General features: G+C 33.2%; 2 protein-coding genes across 9 annotated transcripts in view; one reads left to right on the forward strand and one right to left on the reverse strand.

Annotated features, from left to right (window-relative positions):
* LOC124225017 (midasin) overlaps window positions 1–24,315 on the forward strand; it is a 123,642-nt gene that overhangs the window by 16,216 nt on the left and 83,111 nt on the right. The window contains exons 12-16 of the mRNA XM_046637380.2: window positions 1,821–2,193; window positions 3,870–4,187; window positions 5,948–6,253; window positions 7,019–7,243; window positions 8,363–8,491. Of these exons, the coding sequence (XP_046493336.1) occupies window positions 1,821–2,193; window positions 3,870–4,187; window positions 5,948–6,253; window positions 7,019–7,243; window positions 8,363–8,491 (1,351 nt within the window). The remainder of the gene's footprint in view (window positions 1–1,820; window positions 2,194–3,869; window positions 4,188–5,947; window positions 6,254–7,018; window positions 7,244–8,362; window positions 8,492–24,315) is intronic.
* The window catches only part of LOC124225018 (uncharacterized), a 59,291-nt gene continuing 42,081 nt past the window's right edge, over window positions 7,106–24,315 (reverse strand). For 7 of the 8 annotated variants that reach the window (XM_046637382.2, XM_046637381.2, XM_069133115.1 and 4 more), the window contains one exon: window positions 18,354–23,546. In XM_046637382.2, coding sequence (XP_046493338.1) covers window positions 23,370–23,546 — 177 coding nt within the window. In that variant the 3' untranslated portion in view covers window positions 18,354–23,369. Of the gene's footprint in view, window positions 7,459–7,754; window positions 7,865–9,978; window positions 10,085–18,353; window positions 23,547–24,315 lie in introns of those variants that run through there. The other variant, XR_011176281.1, reaches the window with a different exon arrangement.

A 24,315-nucleotide genomic window follows, 5' to 3' on the forward strand; every position in this document is an offset into this window, starting at 1 on the left:
AGGATGAATTTCAGGAAAAAAATCCGCATTGAAATTGATGATACATGTTTTATAATATCTAATTTATATATATGAATATTCTAACGCCGCTGATTGAGTTGTGGTTCTTTACCAATCTCCAAAACGTCTGTGCTTGCTCCACACGTGGACTCGACTTTCATTTGAGCGGTACAATTAATATTTCTCTTATCTCTTTTGCACTAAATTTTCAAATTACGAAACATGCTTTCTTTTTGTGGGCATTTATACGACTGATTGGTGTGATACAGGTAGATGAAGTACAGTAAACGCAAATGCATATAATACGCAATTATTCCGGTTTGACCGCGGAGGTACAAACGATGCTTCAATGTCATGTTTTGAATGTTTGATCAAAAATGCCAAAAATTAATTTAAAAATCTGAAAATTTCTATGGGTTGTACATTCGATTTCGAAAAATCAATCGTATAGATTTTGCGGTATCTCATTTTTCCGATGAAAAATAAATGAGACAAACCTTACTACAACTGTTTCATTTTTTATTTTCTGATGGTTGAATTCCACATAAAAAGTGCCCCATGTAAGAAAAGTTTCAGCTCTGGGACATCGTGGCTTCATATAGCTGGAAATGAAGGTTGGGGATCCCCTTAAAACATGAGATATACTAGTTCGAAGATTAATGAAGAAATCTTTTTTCAATTTGGATTGCCAATCTTTTGTCAAAGTGCTCAATGTTAAGGGCTGTAAGTCAGGATGAATTCTTCAATGATCACTTGAGGGTGAATTTTGAAACAATTTTCCTGTGAGTTAGAAGATTAGGAATATTTTATCCAATCGATTTTTTACAGCAACCTAACAGAAAGCCACATTGAGGATTTGTGCTGATTTGCTTTCTACAGTTATACTTGAAACAAGTAAAAGTGACATATTTAGAGTATGTACTACATTGTTCCTGAGAATTGTTCTTTAAATTGAGAACGAATTTTCTGCAGTGATATAAATTTGGCCCGAATAAATGATATCTACTAACGCGATCCATTGTATTCTATGTTTCTGCATACAAAGTAAAATTGTATTCACCAGATACTGGCAGTACGTCTGATAAAAAAAAAAAAAGAAATCAAGTAGTTATTGAAAGAAGGAAATAAAAGACTGGCGTAGTCATAAAAGTAATGTTAGATTCTTTAAGATATAGTCGTTACTGCTGTTGACCCATTTCATCATACAAGGTTTTACAAACAATCTAAAGCACAGTACAAACTGACTACCTGCAAACGCAAGTTAGGACATTTCAGAGGATCTTAATAATATCTGAGCTCAAATATCATCGATTTCGGCACTTTTACACTAACTGTATTTGTAAATTTTTATTTGTAGATGCCTTCACGTTGCAGCTTCATATGTTTTTGTTTCAATCTTAGTCAATCAATTGTATTGAAAAACAATACGTACTTTTTCTAATTCTTCAATAATTGGTTAACTAGATATAGTCATTAAATAGTCAACAATTTGATCCTTAAACAGATACATTTTGAAACACATGCCTAAAAATATTGTGAAACGATCCAAATTATAGGTTTTTTGCTCAAACTTGGTAGTTATAAATTCGGAAAAGTATTTCAACGGCTCAGTCCATTTCCTAAATAGTTCAGATAATATTGAGTTTCGTATCAACAGGGTGAAAATTTTATTAATAATCTAAAAACAGGAGAAAACCGCATAACTCTAAAAAAAGTTGCACAAGTATCTGTCAATATATTATTTATGTTGTTTAATTCTAATATATTTAAAAGATACTTGAAAATGTAATATGTAAATGCAAATAATTTTTCTTTTCCAGTACGAGGAAGCTTAAGGACTTCAAAGACAGCTGTCGGCAATTTTTAATAGCACAAATTGCAAACGTACTAAAATCAAGACTATCTATCGACTCGTCCTTGGAAACTGATGAAATAGTAGCTGATAATAGCGAGAATCGGTTTGGGATTAAGCCATTTTTTATTCCAAGAGGACCTGCTTCACCAAGCAACGAGTTATTTACTTTTACTGCTCCGACAACTGGTTTAAACACTGTAATGTTACTGCGAAGTTTACAGCTGAGTAAACCCCTGCTTTTGGAAGGCAGTCCTGGGGTTGGAAAAACCAGTCTAGTTTCAGCCCTTGCCAACATTTCGGGTCATAAATTGGTCCGTATAAATTTGAGTGAACAAACTGTGAGTAAAATTTCTTACTACGTCATACAATATTTTATATGCTTAAAAGTGTCATTTATTATGACGACGGACGAAAGGTGGGGAGGCTTTACACTTCGTTTAATTTTTCCATCAAAACATTGTACTAGAAATTCCAACTATTATGGAAAAAACTTCAAAGGTCTGAACAAGGTTTCAAAGGTTTGGTTTCTGCATGTGAAATTTTGGTTTCTTCTACGTTACAAATAAGGGAAAAAATAATTTTCTGATCAAAGTTTGCTTTTGTAGAAACGAGAGCAATTTTTTAAATTTTCAAGAAAAACGACTGATTTTTATATTTCTTTTATAATTGTATTTTAAATTACGATCAGAAAAGTTTTTGCGGAACATCAAAGTCTTTTTTATTCAAGAATTGTGATAAATAATTATAATATGCAATTTGCAATCGGGATAATCAAAGTGCTACCATCTATGAACGAACGTGCTCATAAAATGAATTAAAATCTTTAAAACGTATTTATCGACGTAAATCAGACAAAAGCAAACTTTAAAAGCTAAAAATGGATATTTAAGTGTTTTTCGATGTCTGGAATCAGAATTGCAGTATATGCAGTATATGCGGTATATGCAGTCTTGAGTATGTGCTACCTCGTCAATCAGTTACGTGATATAGTTTTTAAGGGGATTGAAGTTAGTAATATTACCGTTAAGAAATATTTTTCAAACATCACTGTTTCACAACTTGATAGTGACTAAAGGACTCGAGTTTGCCAAATATGAGTATCTTTTGCTTTATTAGAGTTTACTGGACTTCAGGTAATCCTTAAGTTGCGAAATATCTATTTTTCGTGAAAATACGTCAAAATAGTAACGTTGAAAATCTCAACCTCATAATTCTTATTCCATTGTATGTAATAGAATATTTATCATAATTCTGTATAAAGTTTTTGTGCCAGCAACGTTTCCATTATTCAGTGTTGCACCAAAGTAGTGCGTTTTACTTAATTGGCAATGCTTTGCTTACTTGTAACTTGCATGATATACGTGGTAATCTAAAACTGCTACAAAAGATTTGAATATAAGGGAATACAATGTACAATATACTACTCATTCGTTATATTGAATTTTCTGAGATTTACGTAATGTGTAGGAACTTCAATTTCTTTTTCCACTGTTACTCATTCTCCACTGTGTTTTTCAAGCCGTACATTAATACAGTACTTTCAGATTGGCAATGTGTGTTGTTTCACTGGCAGGTGGTTTCCCGGATTGTAATATTCTGCTAAAACCTGCAGCTAATTTCTCAATTTTACTTTGAACCCTTATATTTCCAGATCATTGACAATATCCTACAATCGAAAGCAATATACTTTCAATACATTATTGGAAGCAAGATATATGAACATCAGTCTGACTAAAGTCCTTGTCTTGATTTTTGAATGAATAGCCATGTAAAGCGGGTTACCGACAATTCTATTTACTTTACTAATCGTTAAGTATAATGAGGTGGAACAAAAAGTTCACCAGACCTGGATCTTTAGAACTTGTACATTTGAGAGAGTATTAGATTGCTTAATTTTCTTGACAGTTTAAAATTTAAATTTAAATAAAAAACAGTTCAATGACGATAAAATAATTGAATATATAGATATCTAATTGAATATATAGATATCTAATTGTATACTCACATTTTGCAGGACGTGTCCGACTTATTTGGGGCTGACCTACCAGTCGAGGGTGGAAAAGGAGGTGAATTTGTTTGGAAAGACGGGCCGTTTCTTCAGGCCTTAAGAGCTGGTCACTGGATATTGTTAGACGAATTAAATTTGGCTTCTCAGTCCGTGCTGGAGGGTCTGAATGCTTGCTTGGATCACCGCGGTGAATTGTATGTACCGGAATTAGGAAGGACTTTTATTGTGAAACCGGGAACTAAGCTATTTGCTTGCCAAAATCCTTTGAGACAGGGTGGAGCAAGAAGAGGTCTTCCTAAATCATTCCTAAATCGTTTCACCCAAGTGAGTGCTAAATTTAAAATCGTACGTAAATCTTAAACGGTGTACTGATTTGAGCATTATTGCACATACAAATGGCTTACATTTTTAAACGCTCTGCTCAGTAGGACAATTAAAATTTCTTCATGAATTGACACTGTCTGCATGTTAAAATTGAACGTATTAATTAAAGCGAATCAACTTATAGTGATTTAAATAACACAGTTTTAAAAGAATTATATAAGATTTATGCATTAGACTTTCTCAAAGAGGATATTACAAAACGACTAAAAAATTATCGATTAAACATTGAACAATTGCTTCGAAGCAACTCAATTAAATACACAGTGACTTTGTTTTATCAGTATTTGAAAGATCTTCACCTATTTTGTGCGATAATAATTATTTGGAATCAAATGGAGAATTTTTAACCGACGGAAATTTAAATAATGCGCAGTAATTAAATATTAAAATTTAATTTTGCCAGCAACTGATACGCATTTGTTGCCTTGCTTCGGTTTCCTGCAAAGAAATGGGAATTTGTATCTTAACGCAGTTACAAAAATGTTATATAATAAAGACTATGCCTCTGCGTGCTTCGCACGATACTTTGATTAGCTTCAAGCTATGGCTTGAGACATTATTATTCCGCTCCACCAGGTTGTACCTCCATGAAATATGAGCAAAAACAACTTGTATATTCGGTTTATTCGCATCCTCTGCTATGAATCCCAAGTAATTTGAAATTCACAATATCATGCTGAAAACATTGAGCTTGATTGTTGATAAACGAATAAATAAATGGTCGCTAGGGTATCGGTTTTTCATTTGAAATTGCTTCAAAATGGCAGAATATCAAGTATATTTTTTTATTTCTCACATTGGTATGAATAAATATTTCTTTTTTCAAAACTGCACTGATATTGACCTTAATCAAGAAATTGCAACACTGAATTGATTGTAGAAAGATTTATTCTTTAGAATATGTAAATTTGAACAACTGGCGAATTTGAAAAATTAACGACGGAGCCAGGAATCGAACCTGGAATCTAGCGATGCTTTACCGGAAACTTACTCCACTAGACCACCTAGCCGCCCTGACTCTGTTGTCATTAATTTCTCTCATAACCAGTGAGTTCAAATTTGTTTTCATGTGCCCGATTTGTATGAGTAAGAATTTCTTCTCTGCATGCACTATGTAAGGAGACTGTAGTGTGTAGATGTTTATGTTTACCCTTTTCAATCCTTTGCTTCCGATGAGAAGCCCGTAAAACGGCAATGCCGTCTAATAAATGAGATGCGGGTGTGCAAATCATTGATCTACGAGAGAATTTTGTTGAGAATATGTAAATTTGAACAACTGGCGAATTTGAAAAATTAACGACTTATTCTTTACTTCAGTAATGATGAATAATGTTTCTTGGATATCAAAGTCACTGAGACAATACAAAAATTGTTGACGATTCACCTGAGCAGGGTCCCTTCTCAGTTAATTGAGTGTTGTTTCAGTGAATTTGTGAAAAAAAGTTTTGTAACCAAAATAAGCCAGCGTTAAGTGAAATTGAATGAGCCTACTAAATGTTTTATCATTTCAAAGCAATTTGTTAAGAAACATCGATACCTTAGCTCTTATCTATAATCTTACTATTCTTTTTCCATGTACTTCACTAAAATCATTGCGCATATTTCATAATGAAATTGACAAAAAGTAACGATGTTCAATTCCCCATTCAAATTACAAAAAAATACCGACACCTATTGCTAATGCTGATGTGTTTGTTTAGGTGTTCATGGAAACTTTGTCAGATGTAGACCTGAAATTCATCGTTGTAGCTCAGTTTCCTAACCTCCCTGTTGATCTAGTGTCAAAAATGGTTGATTTCAATTCAAAATTGGCACTAGAAGCTGGTACTGTTTGGGGTTATCGTGGTTCTCCATGGGAAATGAATCTCAGAGACATAACTCGATGGTGCGAGGTGACAATTCAATCGGCCAATGTAAAAAACAGAGATCACCCTACTTACAATCCTGGCACGTGTGTAGATTTAATCTATATAGACAGGATGCGGACTAGAGAAGATAAGCTGAGGGTAAATAAAGAGATAATTTCTTTCAGCCAAATAAGCCTGCTTGTCAGATTTCGAAGCTGAGATCAATTGTATGCTGCAAAATTACAACGTTGAAGTTAGTGATGTTAATGTAAAAAAAAATATTGATAAAAATCTAGTTTCAAATTTCAAAATGATAAAAAAGTTAAATTTGTAAAATAATATAATATATATATTAGGGTGGCCCAAAAAAATCGACTATTTTTTTTTTCATATATAGCGACGAACTGTATTACGTATATATATTACGGATTACTGGATCATAATGTGATTAACGTTTGTCACATTATAATGTAACTGATGCATTTTCAGGATTTAAATCATTATTTCGTAACCTCATAAGGACTACTGCATGGTCTGAAATTCAGCAAATTGTAACAAAACAGAACATAATCCATATCCATTTCAAAAACCCAAATCTTTCAAAGAAATTTAAAAGTTGCGAGTCAAATTCACGAACTTGTCCTGGTTTTCCGAGTTTGTCGAGTATCAAAACAATGTTATCTTGCAATAAACAAATGGCAACTAGAATGGTTGAAGTATAGAATCACCTTTAACAAAATTCGAATTATCTGTAATTCAGCCCGTGAATATAGTTAGAACATGTGAGCGTGTATTGCTAAAAGAAACTGATACGATGGTTGGATTCAAACTTTACCAATGGAATTGTAACCTCATTTAAGATTGGCTTCTCCCTAAATGCGAACACCAAAGGTGGATTTCAACTAAATTTATTTTTTTATATAGGTCAGAGACATGTACATAGAAATGTTTTCTCCAAACGAGTATCCATTGCCTCCTGTTCAGCCGATCACGTACATAACGCAAGACAGATTCTACCTTGGAGATGTATCGCTGAAACGCAGCAGTACTTGTGTACATGACGAGAAAACTCTGCTGCTTCTGAGAAATCAAACAGCAACCTTGAAGAGCTTGATAAGATGTGTGAATATGAATTGGATGTCAATATTAGTAAGTACTCGTCATTTTGTCACATGGTCTTGAAATGTCTTCTCGTATCTTATTATTGGCATACTTGGGTTTCCGAATTTGCAGAGTTAAATATCTGACTTGTTTTGGATTTTCCCAAAGTTAACTGGTACTGCATCATTATCAAAGGCTGACAATAATTAACACATACGTTTCCTGTCGAGGCTCATTAAGGTCTTGACACATGTTTTTTTTTTCTGAAAGAATGTAAATTCGAAAAATTGGTGATTTCGAAAAATTAACAACGGAGCCAGGAATCGAACCTGGCGTCTAGAGATGCTTGACCGGAGTCTTACTCCACTAGTTTTTTTTTTCTGATGTAAGGATTCATTTGCACTATACAGTTAAATTCTGGATAAATTGCAGGTACTATTTTCTTCATACTTTTATGAAGAGAAGAAACAGATTCTTTAAAAGTGGTTACTTTTTTTTTTTGTGATGGCATTTTTGCATAGTTATTCTCAAAAATTGCATTTTTTTTTTTTCTACTCACAAAATTGCTACTGAAACTACTTTTTGTCACTGTTGCTCAGACAATCGAGATGGATCAGCTTGGAAGTCTGTAATCAGCTCATCAATTAGGTTTTAGCCAGCAGCATAAGCCTAGACAGAAATAACAGCAATTAAAATACTGATGAATTACAAATGTTAATTTTAGAATGAAGTTGGTTTTAAATTTGGGTGTGGTATATTGTTGTGTGCTGTATAAGCTACAACTGTGTTTCAATAATTTTGCTATAAAGACTTAAAAAATATAACGAAAACGAGTTCTCACACGATTCTCAGATCTAATTTGATTGCTGTAAAATAATATGATAATGAGAAAAATTTGCATTAAACTTGGATAATCAATATTGTTAAACCACATTATAGTCAGAAATAGAAATATATAGTTTTTTCTTCAAAAGTCTTTATGAATGCGTGAATTGAAGTAAAATACACAAATTTACCGGTTAAACAGCCTGTACTCAATTCGGTTTAGTATGTTCTCACACTGTTGTCACAAGTTGCAATTATACCATGTGGCTCACAATACAAATAGAGATTTTCAATTAAATCTTTTTTCTTTTGTCAATTTCACTATTCATTGCGATTATAAAGGTGGGAGGAAGTGGCTGTGGAAAGACCAGTTTGGTGCAACTTCTAGCAAAACTCGCCGGCCAGAAACTCCGATCTATATCTGTCAATTCTGCGATGGACACAACTGAATTATTGGGAGGATTCGAACAGGTGAGTGAAAATGAATATTTGATACGGCTTGTATCAGGTGGAATAGTGCATAACGCTGATTTGTTTATTGGGAAAGAAATACCACTGCACAAGACATAGTTCTATTCGTATTTAGCGTCTACAAGATACCGTCATCAATCTACAAATTATCCGTACTAGTACCACGCACAATTATACGATGATCCATTAATATAGAAACCAATTCTACAACTTTAAGGTTCTATAGGAAAATTGTCTTACATGTAGCATTCCTACAGATTCGTTTCCTATTAAATGGTTGATTGCGACATGATTTAAGAAATGAAACATTTTGCAAACGTCTTTGTTCCAGCACTTCAATTTAATTAAGAGTGAGAATATTCTCGCCCTAATTTGTATATAATGTAATGGTCAAAAGACAACCACGTCATATCCACAAATTCATTACATATCCTCGATATCAGATAGATTTCTACCAGCCCCAAAAATATTTAACCGTCAATAGAAAGTTTTCGTCTCTTGAGCACCCGATGTAAGAATGTATGTAGATGAATGTTTACATGTTGGAATCTTACGCTTCCGATGGGAAGCACACGCAAGACGGTCAAGCCGTCAAATAAATGATATGTGCAGTATCATTAGTTACGAGAAAATTCATTGTTGGGAGATATAATATTTAACCGTCATTTGAATCGTATCTGTTACATTTCTAAAAATTGACGAATCTTTACAATTCATACCATTATACACGTATTAATTTGCAACACACTTACCAATATCTGAAATGTATTGTAGCGACCGTAACGCATGTCTAAAGAAAGATTATTTACTTATAAAACTCGATTTCTGCCCACATCAAGTTCCTTGATTTTTACAAAAATTTGAGGCTGCATCGAGAAGTGTATGAGTTTAGATGAAAATATTTATTGGCATAATCATAGATGCAGCCGAAAAATATTGGAAGACTGTGGAATTTTATCGATTCGAACTATAGCAATGTACGGAATATTCATTCTCATCAGCATTTTTTTTAAATTCTGAGTCTCTTGTATAGATAGATCGATTTAAAGAAAATATGCTTTTCCTCCTATGTATGGAACATATTGTTATATTTATGGCGCGTATTGCTAAGGTTTGTAATATGGTTGTGGATCATCAAAAAGGTCATGAAAAAATCCTTATTTGTTTCCTGAAACAACCTCATGATTTCCTGGTAACCGCAAAAAGTAGACACCCTGAATCGAGTCTGTGGAAATTGATTTTGGGAACTGTAACTACGATTCCGCTGTAGTCCTCAATTAAATCGTTTCAAAATTTGTACAGCAGTCAGGTAACCACCGTTTCCGTATCAAAATCAAATTTTTCTACCAATGCTTGACAATTAACACTCAAAAGTGACCAGAAGTTGATTTATAAATCGGTTTAAACACGAAGCTGTTGTGTTTGCGTTCGACACCATGTGACTGGTTAAATTACGAAGATTATTAGTAATTATGAATTTTCATTACCATTCTTAAAACATTCTTTGTTCCATAACTTTTGTCATTTGTCCAAAATTGTAGTCACTCGTGTTGAACTGAAAAGACAAATTTTGTCTTGCCGAAATTCTAGTATCTGAAAATTAAATTTTATGCAATATTAGTTAACAGACATATTGTAAAATCTCTAACCAGGATTAACAGAGTTATACCTTACGAAAGAATGATCACCACCATCTGCGAAATTACTCTAGGTAAACTGAACTTTAAATAACCACAAAAGCAACAATTTTAAGACTGAATTAGAATGCTTTTTCTTAACTGGAAACGAAGTTTACTGCATTTGTAAACATGATATCTTGTTTCATAGTCTTATGTATGGCTTCAGAATAACTCTTATCTATAATAGACTATATAGGTTTACATGGTGCCGATCTATCTTGCCGAGGATAAAACTTGAATGAACATTCTATTCACGTCATATACTTTGGTATCATAATGCATTTCACTTCAATAAACATTTTTGAATTGTGATCATTGCGATCAGATTGTTTTTCTTTTATATACAACTTATTTGCAATAATAATATTGTACTAAATTCATTAATGAACATTTTTTAGCGATTAGTTTTCAGTTATAGGTTTTTAGTGCAGGTTTGAGTACATATTATTTTTATTATGCACAATTTATTCATACAGTCATTGCCTGCTGGTTTTTTTTTTCAAGAAATCTCAAGGTGAATAACTCAGGAACGAAAAGCGATGGAAGAAGAGTTTTGTACGAAATTTGTCTTGTTTCAATGGGGAAAGATGATGTTGATATGGGCCGACTTGTGGGTTGTCATTTTTAAAAATCTTCAAGTAATGTTTGGTATTTCGACTATGAACAGCTGATTTCGGGATCACATGTATAAAAAAGCTAACCTGTTCTATTCATCCAACTTGTTTTCCTTTCTTACTTATTTTGACTAATTGACTATCAAAAATGTAGAGGAATTACCAGTTTTTAAATTATGATATTTATTTTTCTCTGAATGACTCGCTGTAAGAAAAAATTACCCAGAAAGATATTCGTTTTTACTCAAAGTTAAATAGAAATAATTCGAACTGTCACCTTAAACAATGTCGGGATATTTCCGAATTTAAACTCAAAAATGAAGATTCCCAGACTGAGGTCGTACTACCGATATATGTTTTATTCCTTGCGCAATCACTCTGTTGTGTCCGTGTTCCATAATTTTGCGTGAATGCCATTTTACACCTTTGCACACTGAAACGTGCGCCTGTGGGCTATTTCTTCAAAAATGCGTCACTTTTGATTGTGATGTTTTTTTTTTTTCAACAAAATCAGATAGCAGAAAATGAAAAGTTTCAGCTCTGATTTCAATCAAGACTTATTGAGATGAAACTGATTATTGCACACAGAATTTATAGATGTGACAATGAATTTCATTTTCGATTCTACTAAGTAATGTGAATCTTTTGTAATCTTCGGTACAAAATTATAAAAAATTTTCGAAAAAGGTAGAAGTAGAAAAAAAAACTTCCCTTCTTTTACTTTTCCAACAATTTCACTCACATTATGGGTGATTACAGTTAAAATCGTCGAAAATGAGTTCGACTAATATATTCGGTAACTCTCTCTGCAATAGTTAGTTTTTTTCAGAAGGTTCTAGTTTTGGTAAAAAATTATAGTTCGAATTAAAAAATTTAGAACAAATCAAGACTAATTCATCCCATATAGAATCTGGAAACATTTAGTTGTTTTTTGTCTTTGTTTAAAAAAAAGTCTTCAAAATAGAAAATGGCACATTTTGGGAATCTTCAATTTTGTGGTCGACTTTAAAAATATTCATTCATTATAAATATGATGGAGGTTGAAGCTGTTTTTTTTTTCACAAACTTTTTTGTATTTAGATTTTTGAGGAAAACAATTTCATAATTTGTGACCTTGTAATTCTTCACAGCATTTGGTAGTTGATTAGTCAGAATCAATAAGTCCAAAAAAGAAACGCTTTGGGATGTAGTTTTACGTTCAGAAAAGTAATTCGGAAACAATTACTGATTTAAATCTGAGAAATTCAAAACCGTTTTGACATGTTTTAACCCAACATTTAGTTGGAAGTGTAAACATTGTTCCTAAGCATAGAATTGATTTCTTCAGTGTATTTGAGCTTATGAAAAGGACAAATTGAAAAACATCGAAAATTTCAATGTAATTTACAATTAGAATCTCAATCGTCTCCCGGCCCGTGTTAATATTATCCGCAATTTTTTATATAGAGCCCATAAATGATACGATGATTTTTTTTCTACGATATGAGCATATTTTTCGGGTCCAATAGAAAAAATTTGAAAATGATCAAAATAACGGACACGTACCATCAATTCAACTGTGTCCCACAATCAGTAAGGGTTTGTTACTAACATGGAAGGTATCCCAAGTCGATCTCTCCGTTTTGAATCTAGTTCATATACGTTGTAGTGCATCGAAAACTAAGCGACGCGCATTTTTTTTGTCGGTCACAAAATACTTTAAGGGGGTAAAACTGCTCTCCAAAGATGGAGGTGTCAGGTATCAATTTCACTGTGTCACCCATAAGAACGTAATATTTTTAACCGAACCTACTGGGAAAATTTTCTCATAACGAAAAATAGTAAATGTGATTTTCTCAATTAGAAAAAAAACATGAAGGGGGTGAAACACCCCTAAATAAATTTACATTTACGCAAAAAATGGTCAAATTCAATTCTAAAACTTTTTTCGATTTCTCTAGGTTTTTCATTAATGTATCAAGATTTATACCAAAAGTAATCAGAAAGATTGATGTATCGCAGAGAAGATAATTGATTGTATACCAAAGATTGAAATTTGATCATGTTATTATACATCCAAAGGTTGGATTTTTCATGTCGTGTCTATTGGCATTAATTTAACAATAATATTCTTATTCCGGGGTGTACTTTCTGCCTCTACTGCAGGACAATGGCCACTCCATGAGTCAATTAATAACACGCTGCTTTGTCCTACATGTGGGAGATATATTTCTGTACTTGTTTCTCTTTTTTGACAGCCAAACTTCTTTTTGAATGCATCTGTAGTTAGAATTCGCTCTGATCGGAATTGTACACGTTATAAATTCCAAAATTTGCTATATCGTCTTTCACATCAGCTAAAAACTCATCTGCCTTTACATTACAGCATCTTCTGAAGTTTTCCTAATGATAAATTTATTGATCTTCCTCGATACCATTCCGTGTGCGTGCCCGAATCGGGTTAGCCATTTTTCTGAAGCTGAAAATCTGAAATCTTCATACCCTATTTCTTTCCGGGCTGCGTAAATCGTTATCATGAACAAAAAAAACCGGCGTCGGTTGCCGTTTTAAAAATATTACACGTAAAGTCGCAAATTCTAGCGATTTTTTCTCTGCAAGTGCCATCTTTATTCAATGCATGAGCCTATCGTTGCAGTTGACTTACACATTTTACTTCGTTATCATCCCTCCTCAAAATGTTAATACTTGAATTTTTCTTTCTTCCGCTTCTCCAAAAATCTACAGCTCTTGATCTATGTTCATACGACACAGATTCTTCGTTTTCCATACACTCATTTGTAGGTGGCTCAGGCTGAATAGGTAAAATATGCATAGTGTCATCTATAATTATTTGAGCGTCAGTATTTTTGTATGGTTCTTGAAAATCTAGGGATTTCTCAATCGTCACTTCAATACCGTTAAATTCATTCATAGCGGCGAATAAAATATCTTCGACATGCCTTTTCAATTCGATTTTCTTACAATTGATCGGAGCCTTTTCTATATTTAGAGGTTTGAAATACGCCGAGCCAAACATCAATGACACTTATAGGATTTACTTTCGTCTTCGGTATTGCTGAAAAAATTTGTTGTAAATACTATAATAATATTATTATTATTTATAAATGTTGATACATAAGGAAGTTGGAAAAAAAGACAAAAGCAGACAAGAGATAATAAAATTTTTATTTATTCTCACGCATTAGAATCTTGATATTGTCGTTCATCATTTATGACGCGATGAATTGTTTTGCGTACCTCCTCTCCGCATTCGGTTTTGCTCATCTGCAGAGCTGTGAAAATGCAAGCTCCGATATTGAATCTGATGTTTTCTTACGTTCAACGAATCAGCGTTTTTTCCCCACACTGTTCAGTTATCCGAATTTTCGACTATCCGAATGATATATTATCTGAATTATAAAGAACAAGAAATATTCTTTCAAGTCGTCTTTGACCAACTTATTTCCATAAGAGAATATCTTGTAGAAAATTTGAATAAACGAAAAACTTACGGATTCTTTGACCGTTTTCCGAATGAGAAATTTATGATTCCTACACGTGAACTCGTATGAAATATTAAATTGTCTCTAAAATCGGAACGCTTACTTTCAAGTAGTTCTGATGGCGTACAACTCATAAATAAAACTGAACGTGAGCCGCTTTATCAAAACGTCTAATGTACAGTCAATGTTTCTACACGTGTAGAAGCTGATCTGATGCAACGTTGTGTTATGTCGCGATAAGTTATTGTTGAAGTCATATCCGACTCTAAAATCTTCAAAAACTCGGGTTTATTATTTATTTGTTTTCGTGAAAATTCGAAAACTGCACGTCAATTATCCATGGTGTTTATACGCAAAATGTATTTTTCCAGATTTTTAGACCCTGAATTTGACCATTTTTTGCATACATGCAAAAAAAAGGGCGTTCGGGGGAGTAGTTTCCGTCTAATATTTTTTTTTTTCTTTAGAAAAATCCAAAAACACGTAAATTTGTATTTTAGCAATATGAATTTTTTTCTACATTTTTATAATTAAATTTGACCATTTTTGGCATAAATTTAATCGTATTTAGAAGTGGTTGACTCCCTCAATTTTTTTCTAATTGATAAAATCACATTTTCTATTTCTCGTTCTAAGAAAATTTTATCCAGTTGGTTCGGTAAAAAAATATTATGTTCTTGTGCATGGAACAACGAAATTGATGCTTGACACCTCCATCTTTGGAGGGCAGTTTCACCCCCTTAAAGTGTTTAATGGCCGATAAAAGAAAATTCGTGTCGCTTAGTTTTCTACGCAATACGGCATATATGAACTACATCAAAACCGGTGAAATCGACCTGAGATAGTTTCCTTGTAAAAATTATTCACAACGAGTGTAAAAATTTCTGATATTCATCACGGAAAAGCCCCGTTTTCTGATTTTACTTATGGCTAAATCCATAAAAGTAAATCGAAGAACCTTGACAATGCAGGTAATGAAGTACTGGAAGGATTCTGCATTAATAATATATACAACGATAATTTTCTGAAAAATTTAATATTTCGCTATTTCCTATCCCATATATAAGTTTAACCCATTGACGTTCGTTGAGAGACTTGCATAAACATCCGATAGAAAACAGATGATATCTTCGAAGTATCAACGAGATTTCTTACCTTCCCAAGTTTTTACGAATGTTTTTAGTCAAGCTATCTCTTCTAGAAGTTAAGACGACTGGTTTTTCCGCAACCGCAATTAACCCTTCAGGACATGGGTGTTTTGACTGCCATTATTTACTCTGGCCATGAGAAAAAATCTCATGGCTTCTGCGCATGCGCTCAGTATATTTTAAATACAGCTTTCTTAAGAAAATATCATTTATTTATAATTTTCAATGTTTTTTAAGGTGAAATAATTGCTCAAATTTATTATTAAAGTAATGTCAATTAAATATTCACAATGCAAAATAACTTAGATCTAAGTACTCATAAAATGTATTTGTCAGGGTTATATATAAAACAAAAATATTGACTTACGTTTATTTAACAACTTTTAATAATATTCGTTTAATGAATATCAACAATTAAATTATAAATTTTACATTTTTGAAAGCAGATAACACAGCACAACATTGCACAATTATTCTTTAGGTATATGTATCATGTAAACAAGTATGGCGGACGCATACTACGGAACGACCCGAACTATGCCGAAAAGAAACGAAAGCTAAAATCTCTCACCCTTTAATACTCTGGCCATGAGAAAAAATCTCATGTTCTCCAAAAAATTATTTTTTTTCGCAATTTTGGTTTAAAAAAAAACAGTTTTTAGTGAATGTGTATCTAGAAAACTAAATTATAGGAAGATACAAAAATTTTCAAGTAGTCTTTCCATTTGAATTTTAAAAGATATTTGAGATCTACGTTGAGCATGAGAGAAAATCTCATAACCCATGTCCTGAAGGGTTAATGAAATCATTTTGTGTGATTTCACTGCTCTTCGTTCATTACAAATAGCTACATTGAAGTATGATTCAGTACGAAAATGTACGTTTGCTTTCATAATAACGTCATACTATTGCATATAGTTCTTTTTTTTTAACGTGAAAAATATCTCTGCGATATTTTTATTGATTGCATGTTTAACAACTAACATAAATTCATTATTTATTGTTCAGGTTTGAATGAATAGTTTAAAAAAATAATTTGATTGGAAAATAGAAATGTGAACAAATTTTTTTTTTTTAGATGTACGTACATATTATACAATATACATTATTTTTTAAAACTAACGCTTAACAGTAATTAAAGAGTTGGTTTTTTTTTTCTTTCTACTTTTCTGAATTTATCTCTCGTAATACTTTTGTATAAATATGTTAGAATAGTGTCATAGAGTTGTACGAATCTGTGCACGTCTTCATGACATACATATGTACCTATGATTTAAATGAATCTATGCGCAAAAATATACAGCAGGGTAGGTTTATCGGTTTTGATCAGTTCAGTACCAGTTGTGGCCGTATTTTTGAATTAAATTAAAGGTTATGGCTGCGAGCGGTACAAAGGTGCTTCGATTTACCCAAACAACTTTTCAAACGTCAAAGTGTTTCGTGTAGTGAAAATTTCTGTCTAAAACTGGCATAACTCAAATTTGAGTGATGAATTCAGTAACTAAATAGATCAATGGTAACGTTAATGAACTATTAAGTGTAAATATTATACCATATGGATATCTTCGTGCAGGTTCTTTATAAGTATTCAGGGCTCTAGGTCAGTTCGAGTGGCGCAAAAGGCCCGCGCCAAGAGATACTTACGGTATACGGTGAATTACTTAGTCAATTTAGTCACGAAAAAGTTTGTCATTTTTCACTCTACTGTTCAAAGTAAACTCGAAACTTGGATAAGATGATTCGATTAAACAGGTTTGTTAGCTTCGTACCTCATTTGAAATGAAAAAGTATCTACAATTTTGTTGGTTATTAGTGCTCTATGGATGCCAAAAAGTTCAGTGCTGCATAATTATCTCCAAGATTCTTTTGAAGACGAAAATATTTCCATTCCATTGTTGAATATTGTAGGTGTTATTTGTGTACCTCTTGAACTTAAAACACAGAGAATTTCTCGTTTATATTCCGCTGGTCCTGGGTTCGATTTCCGCGGTCATCCTATAATTTTTCTCATCGACAAATTCTTTCATATTTAACATTATTCAAGATTACATTCGTCAATGCGAAAATAAGAAATGCCGAGCTGATATTATTTTGTCAACTGTCTTGGATTTGCTTACATCCACAACATTAACTAATCCTGATGAAGACGTCTAGAACTTTTCCTTATTAGTCGAACTTGTAAACTTGAAAATAGTCGTAGTCGCTGAATGGCTAATTTATGTTGAAACAAAAATTTGGCAAGTCAAGTTCGAAATGAACCTATGATAAGATCTTTTTAAAAAAAATTACTTAATTTACGGTTGTTTTTTAAATCATCGTTCCAGGAATATTCAAAGTTGAACTGTATAATTTATTTGGTGTTCTTACGGATTAAAGATGGAACTGTTTATTTTGACGACGGAAAAATATTTGCAGAAATGTACGTTTCAGAGATGGATAAAAAAACCACATAATCGCGTGCCAGTAACGTTCTTATCGTTAGTTTTCACAAATCTATCATCGGGATAGTTTTTGGCGATCAAGTCAGGTGATCCTTATTTTTCGTTATTATAGATGAACCATTGAATGGAATTTGTTGAGATTTTATTAAGTCACAGGGTGGCCAATGGTCAGGGAATTCCTGCAAAATCTGGAAATCTCATGGAATTATGAAATTCTGGAATAGTCAGGGAAATGTCAGGAGCTTTTGCGGCAATTCAGCAAATCGTTTATTATATTTTTTTTTTTTCATACACCGAAAGGTTCTCTTCAAACTTTGAATATTCTTAAATATTACCTTACAAACGATTGTGCGCATTGGCCAGATGTGACAGTGTGACCCAAGTGACAGTTCGTACTTTCATGAAAAAAAAAAAAAAGATACGGAAAATACGTATATTTTTTTAAATTTGCTATAACCAATTTATCTGGAATTTCGTGATGGAGATTTAGTCGCTACCCGGTAAAACGTTACTTTTTCACCGCAGAATTCGTTGAATACACTGTTACATGGAAAAGATTGAAATTGTTTTTTTTTTTTTGAGTGTACGTTACTGTTGTCTTCTATCACGAATTTTAAGTGCAATAATGTGCTTGGGTTAGGTGTTTTCAACTATTCTCGAAGTAATGAGTCATAAATGAGACATCGAAGCACTATGATAATGCAATATCGAGGGTAGGAAAAATGAACTACGTTTCCAAATAATTTCCAACGTAAAGAAGCCATTGGAGGTGGCCGGTTTCGAATTTTCTCTTTGCTAACGTCACGTCAATAAAATCAAGTAAAGTATGAAGAATAATGTTCAATATTTTCAGAACGATAATTCAAGAAAAAACGCTATTATACCTTGGTGCGTACATCCATCTACGGGCAGAAAGATGAAATTTTTCAAAAAGATCCAGTCCCGGGTCCATTTTGTAAATCAGTGGGTTAGTGTACTGTATATAAACGAATACAAGCATATTCTTTTTAGAATTTAAGAATTAGCGGTCGACGGCAAGAAGTAAGGTCGAAGAATTTAACCAATACAGCTAAATGGTTGAAAACAAGATTATATCACATTTGTTTGAAGAGTATTTCATGCATTTTCCGATGCCTCTATGTTCAATTATTTTTATTATTTTCGAAGTTAGAGCCACTAGAAGGAGTGTGCCAAATTTGGAATTAAATCTGAAATTATAAATGTGAGGCAATTTTTCCACAGTTTTTAATCGTGTGGGTTGTATACGAGTTTTTATTAGGCGTGACTCCAGACGAACCGCTGAACCGATTATGGTGAAATAAGGATGGAAAACAAAGTACGCAAGCGCCCGTCACAGGACTGTGCGTGGTCCAGCCTCGCGCAAAAAGGCAAGCTTTTTGGCTATATCTCTTGTTCAACTTCACACTTTTTCCTCCGACGAATTTCAACAATGATTTCTCTCTTCCTTTGAATGTCTACATTTTGGTTATCTTGGGTGCATAGCTATATTATATGTATACCTTATGTGGACTACTTTCTACGAAGCATCCCGATCGATCGTGTATTTCAGAATTTTGCAAGGTCATCCCTAACTAATTGGTTCTCACTAGAAGTAAATTTTCACCACTTGGATTGCACCTACATACACAAGTAAAGATTTCAAACGTGTGCTATTATACAATATATATATATATATACGTCATTTTGATTTGTGGGTGCATTGATTTTCATCACGGCCGCAGGTGACGAGCTATTTGTGTGTCAAGAGCGCGCACACATACAGAATTACATACAATACATAAAATATACCTAGATACGCGCACATTTCGGATACTTTTTGTTAATTGTTATTTTTGAGAGACTCTTAGTTGATTAAAATGTGTAAAATTTTCTGTTCTTCTGAACTTTAGCAACCCTCCCTATTTTATTTCGAAATAAAATTCAAATTAATTTTCTATCACTTGAATACTTCTATATCATATCATCATATCATGTTCCGATATTTTCGGATCAAAACTAACAGCCGAAGGGGTAACCACTCAATATATTCGCGACCCAACTTACGTATTTCATAACCATTTCATACAGTTTCACGCTAGGTATTTCACATAAATTTCATACTATTTCATGACTGGTTACCCCTCGCGAATATTGAATGCTATAATTGAGGAAAAATTGAACGAACCTAACGTTTCCCCAAATATTCATTTACCTTTATAAGCAAGTTGGGAATTAGTCCCTTCAATTACATGACGCCAATTGTTACGGAAACAAGTACTCGCAACTTGAGTTTATCAGACGTATACCTACTGTGATGAATAGTCAAAATATCAAGAAGCAATCACAGATACTGGGTACATTTAGAATGTGCACTTTGAGGTAAAAATTACAAAAATGCATTGCTATCCATGGGCATATTCTAATTGTTAGTAATCGTAGACTTTCGAAGCCGCCCACAACGATGTCACGTTTACCTACAGGATTCTGAACTCTCTTGCTTCCCAATTTGTCAGATTGTGTCTTTCCCTTCTGGAAAAGTTGACGTTACTCTTATTAGGCTCTCCCCTTTGGCGTGATGTCATGTATGACTGGCCCCTTATAATATACGATATTAAAGCGTTGATAATTCAATCGTACATTCTTAATTCTATACCTATTATCGTCGGGAAATCATGTTACTCAACAGATATTATTAATTTTTTATCTTGACAGAATGCTATAGTCAGTCTTTACAGACCGTGTGAAATTTCACTTGTTTACTATTATGGAAGCCTACGCAGCACTGTTGTATCAATACTGTACTCGACGCGATTCTACGTGCAATGCCGAACGAACTGCCCGAAAGCTTTTTCTTTCCATGCAAAAATAATGCTAGGAAATGTATTCCTGCAATAAGTAGTAATTCAATTGCAGAAATACATTCATTGGCATTACCGTTGCGTAACAGAAAACTTTTTTCTCGACAGTTGTATTCGAGATTACGTGTAAAATTGCGTTGAATGCAATATTTTCGCATCAGTAATGCTATGATAATAGTTTAAATAAGTATGGATTGACTAGGTATATCATTCTCTTCACAGTCTCTGATTCAAGTATACATTATAACGAGATGACTTTTAATTGAAACAAATAACACATAATCTAGTGCATAATTTGATATTATATGCAATAAATGTAATTTATTGTTAAGTTCATTACTTAATTTTTTCCTATTTCGAATAAAGCTCATACAAACTTGTACTTGTGTCATGAAAATCTGCGTTTATGAATGATGCACATCTTGATAGAACGAACATTATTTTTTGTTGAATTGAAGGTAAAAAAGTTGTAGAAATGATGAGATAACGGGAGGGGGATGGGAAGAGGAACCAGTTTTTAGAATCATATTTTTCAAACATACCTGAACCAACATAAAACATTTGTATACGGATCTTGTGTCTTTTAAAGGTGGCGTATTATAGCAAAATGGACAGAATAATAACCATCACGTTTTTATAGCACATTTTGTTACGGAAAATCTGTTGGATATTTTTCAACTGAACATATATTCTAGTCTTTACTTTATCCAATTATGCGAAACGGTTGACAAAATTGTACACCAAACGTAATATTTGATAAAACACAAGAACGGACTTGCAATTAGCTGCAAGTATTGAAATCGTACTGAACATTAAAACACACGAGCATACAATTATGTATAGTTTATAAATTGAAGCTTAATAAAATATGATTTTTTATGTCTCTTCGTTCGATTCTAAAAATTTCATAGCTAACATATTGTAAATATAGAATTCAGTTTCTAAAGAACTAACAGTTGGGCGATTATTACCTTTCATAGTTTTATATCTAAAAGTGAATTTGTAGTTACGTCTATGACTGATATAACTTCATATTCATATACCCGTATTGCTTTATCTGCATACATGAGCGAATGTCAATTTGTCTTCCCTTTTTTTCTTTTTTTCAAGTCAGAAATTCATCTCGAATCCACACGACAAAATGGAAAAATCGATGATTATTTTTCACGTTTCTACTTGTTATATTATTCAACCTAAAGTAGATTTATCATCATCATAATTATTATTGTTATTGTTGTTGTTGTCATCATGGTCATCATCATCATCGTCGTCGTTGTTGTTGTTGTTGTTGTTGTTGTTGTTGTTGTTGTTGTTGTTGTTGTTGTTGTTGTTGTTGTTGTTGCAATTCTAAAAACTTTGGATTTTTCATTGGCGTACTTAAAATTGTATTTCAAGTTTCATTTGATCTGACATTTATGGTGAAATCTGACCTCTCTACACACAAAATTATTCAACATGGGCTTTATCGAAGAATTATCCTACACCTGTCTCATTATTCACGGCGTTTTCATATGTATGCTTTAAATCTAATTAAGTATTGTGATCTCAATTCACATATAATTTCACACCGTAGGTGTAGTTTGATGTTGCTGTACGTACCTTGAAAATAGTGTTTCGCATAACCTTGCATGTGCAAGGCAATGTCGAGTATAATTGAATCAACGATATCGACAGTGTCAAATATGTTTTCTAATCAATTCAATCCCTCGTTAATAATACTGGTACTCAATATGTTTTGTGTAACGCAAATACGGTTCATACGTATTTTTATGTCTCAGTACTGAAAGTGCTTATTTTCGTACTCCGCGATAAAAAGAAACTTGTGAAACATACTTTTGTCACATAAAGTATTGAGTGAACTACAAAGGCAAAGTCTCTTTACATCTAGCGTATTTGCAATATTCGTCTTCGGCTCGCGCATGCGCACGCTTATGACTCATATTGTAAACTTACGCTCATTGTCAAGGTAGAAAGAACTATTCTGCCGCCTTTATGCACAATTTACTAATTCTGACAATCTACCTGAGACAATACTGTGCGTGAAGATGCTGTTTATAACGATACAACAATACAATTGTTTTCACTAAGTTATAAATCCGTGTGATCTAAAATAGTTTAATTCAAATCGGTATGGGCAAGAAGATTCACACAGAAGCCCCGAGCCAATAATAATGTACGAAAAATCGAATGGTTATTTTCCAATAACTGACTCCTTAGCAACTAATTGACGACCTTTTTGTTCTCTAAAATTGTATGAATTATGAATTCGAATCCTCAAATTTCCAATCATGCTAGTCACTAGGATTACCTACATGTCTGAGGAATGTACAATAATAATTTTGTAAGTTTCATTCCAAATAATTAACAGACTATTGAAAATTGTCAGTAAATGGATTAGCGTTGATACGTAATTGAAATATTTACCATTTAAGAATATGCATTTTACTCTCATTGGGTTTTTGGTGAATGCTCACCATCGGGAAATTAACATAGGGTGAATCCGTCCGCTCGGTTATCACATGTTTCTGTGTTCTGTATACCACTTGAGGTGTATGAAGCCACTGTATAGAATTACGGAAAACAGCATGAGTTACCTAAACACACGGATTCGCCCTGCTCTGTGGTGTGTATCCACGAAAAGATCTGCGTGAAGGATCTATTCGCTGGGTAGGTCGCTACTCGCAGGGCTTATCGGCGATAAGTCACCCAATTCGGGCGGACGTGGCAACAGTAAACTAGGCCTACGAGATATCTCTTCTTGGTACAGACTCGTTGTGCTCTTAGGTCTTGGTGGTAAGATCCAGGGGTCTGGTGGTGCCGCGATCAAGTCATCCTGAAAGCACAGATCAATTTCATTAATCAATTGAGGCAGAGAAATTGACATAAAAAATCATATTAAACAATCAGTCGAGACAAAGACGCATAATGTAATGCGGGAACAATTTTGGTTTGTGAGACACCCATACTTACAAGAAGCGTTGCTCTTTTTGAGTTCACCATAATAGAAGTTTAAAACTACAATGAAGTGTAAGACATTTTGATCAACACAAAATTGGAAGAAGAATTATTTTTTTTAAGTTAAAATTGTCACCGCCGTGCTAGAATACTCATTGTGACTATCCTAATGTTAGATGCCAGATTTGTCATCAAAGAGTCCGCAAGTTCATGCCAACATGTGGTTTATAAAAATTACTCATCCGTAAAGCCACGGTCGTGGAAGACTTGAATCTCCTATATTATAAGTTGGTTGAATTCAGGTCCCTGTATAGAGAAGTAACTTAACGAGCAGCACTTGGTTAACCCTCTGTGGCCATACCTTCTGCATATAACATGTTACATGTGGTCGGAATAATCCCAGTCTTCATTAATAACGTGATATTAGCGACTGTTGCATCGCTTTCATTGACTAAAAAAATTTAGGATTTTACTTTGGACATTGTAGGTTAGGGAAGAATCGTTGTTATGTATAAAATTTGATGAGTAAAGTGGCGCAAAAAATTCTGAAACATGTAAAAGTGTAAAAACCACCTTTTTTTTAACTGAAAAATTCATAACTTTTGTATTTCTTAAATATTTTTTGACAAGATTTGTAGGTGATACTT

Source organism: Neodiprion pinetum, chromosome 1 (genome assembly GCF_021155775.2).
Source record: "Neodiprion pinetum isolate iyNeoPine1 chromosome 1, iyNeoPine1.2, whole genome shotgun sequence".
NCBI lineage: Eukaryota > Metazoa > Arthropoda > Insecta > Hymenoptera > Diprionidae > Neodiprion > Neodiprion pinetum.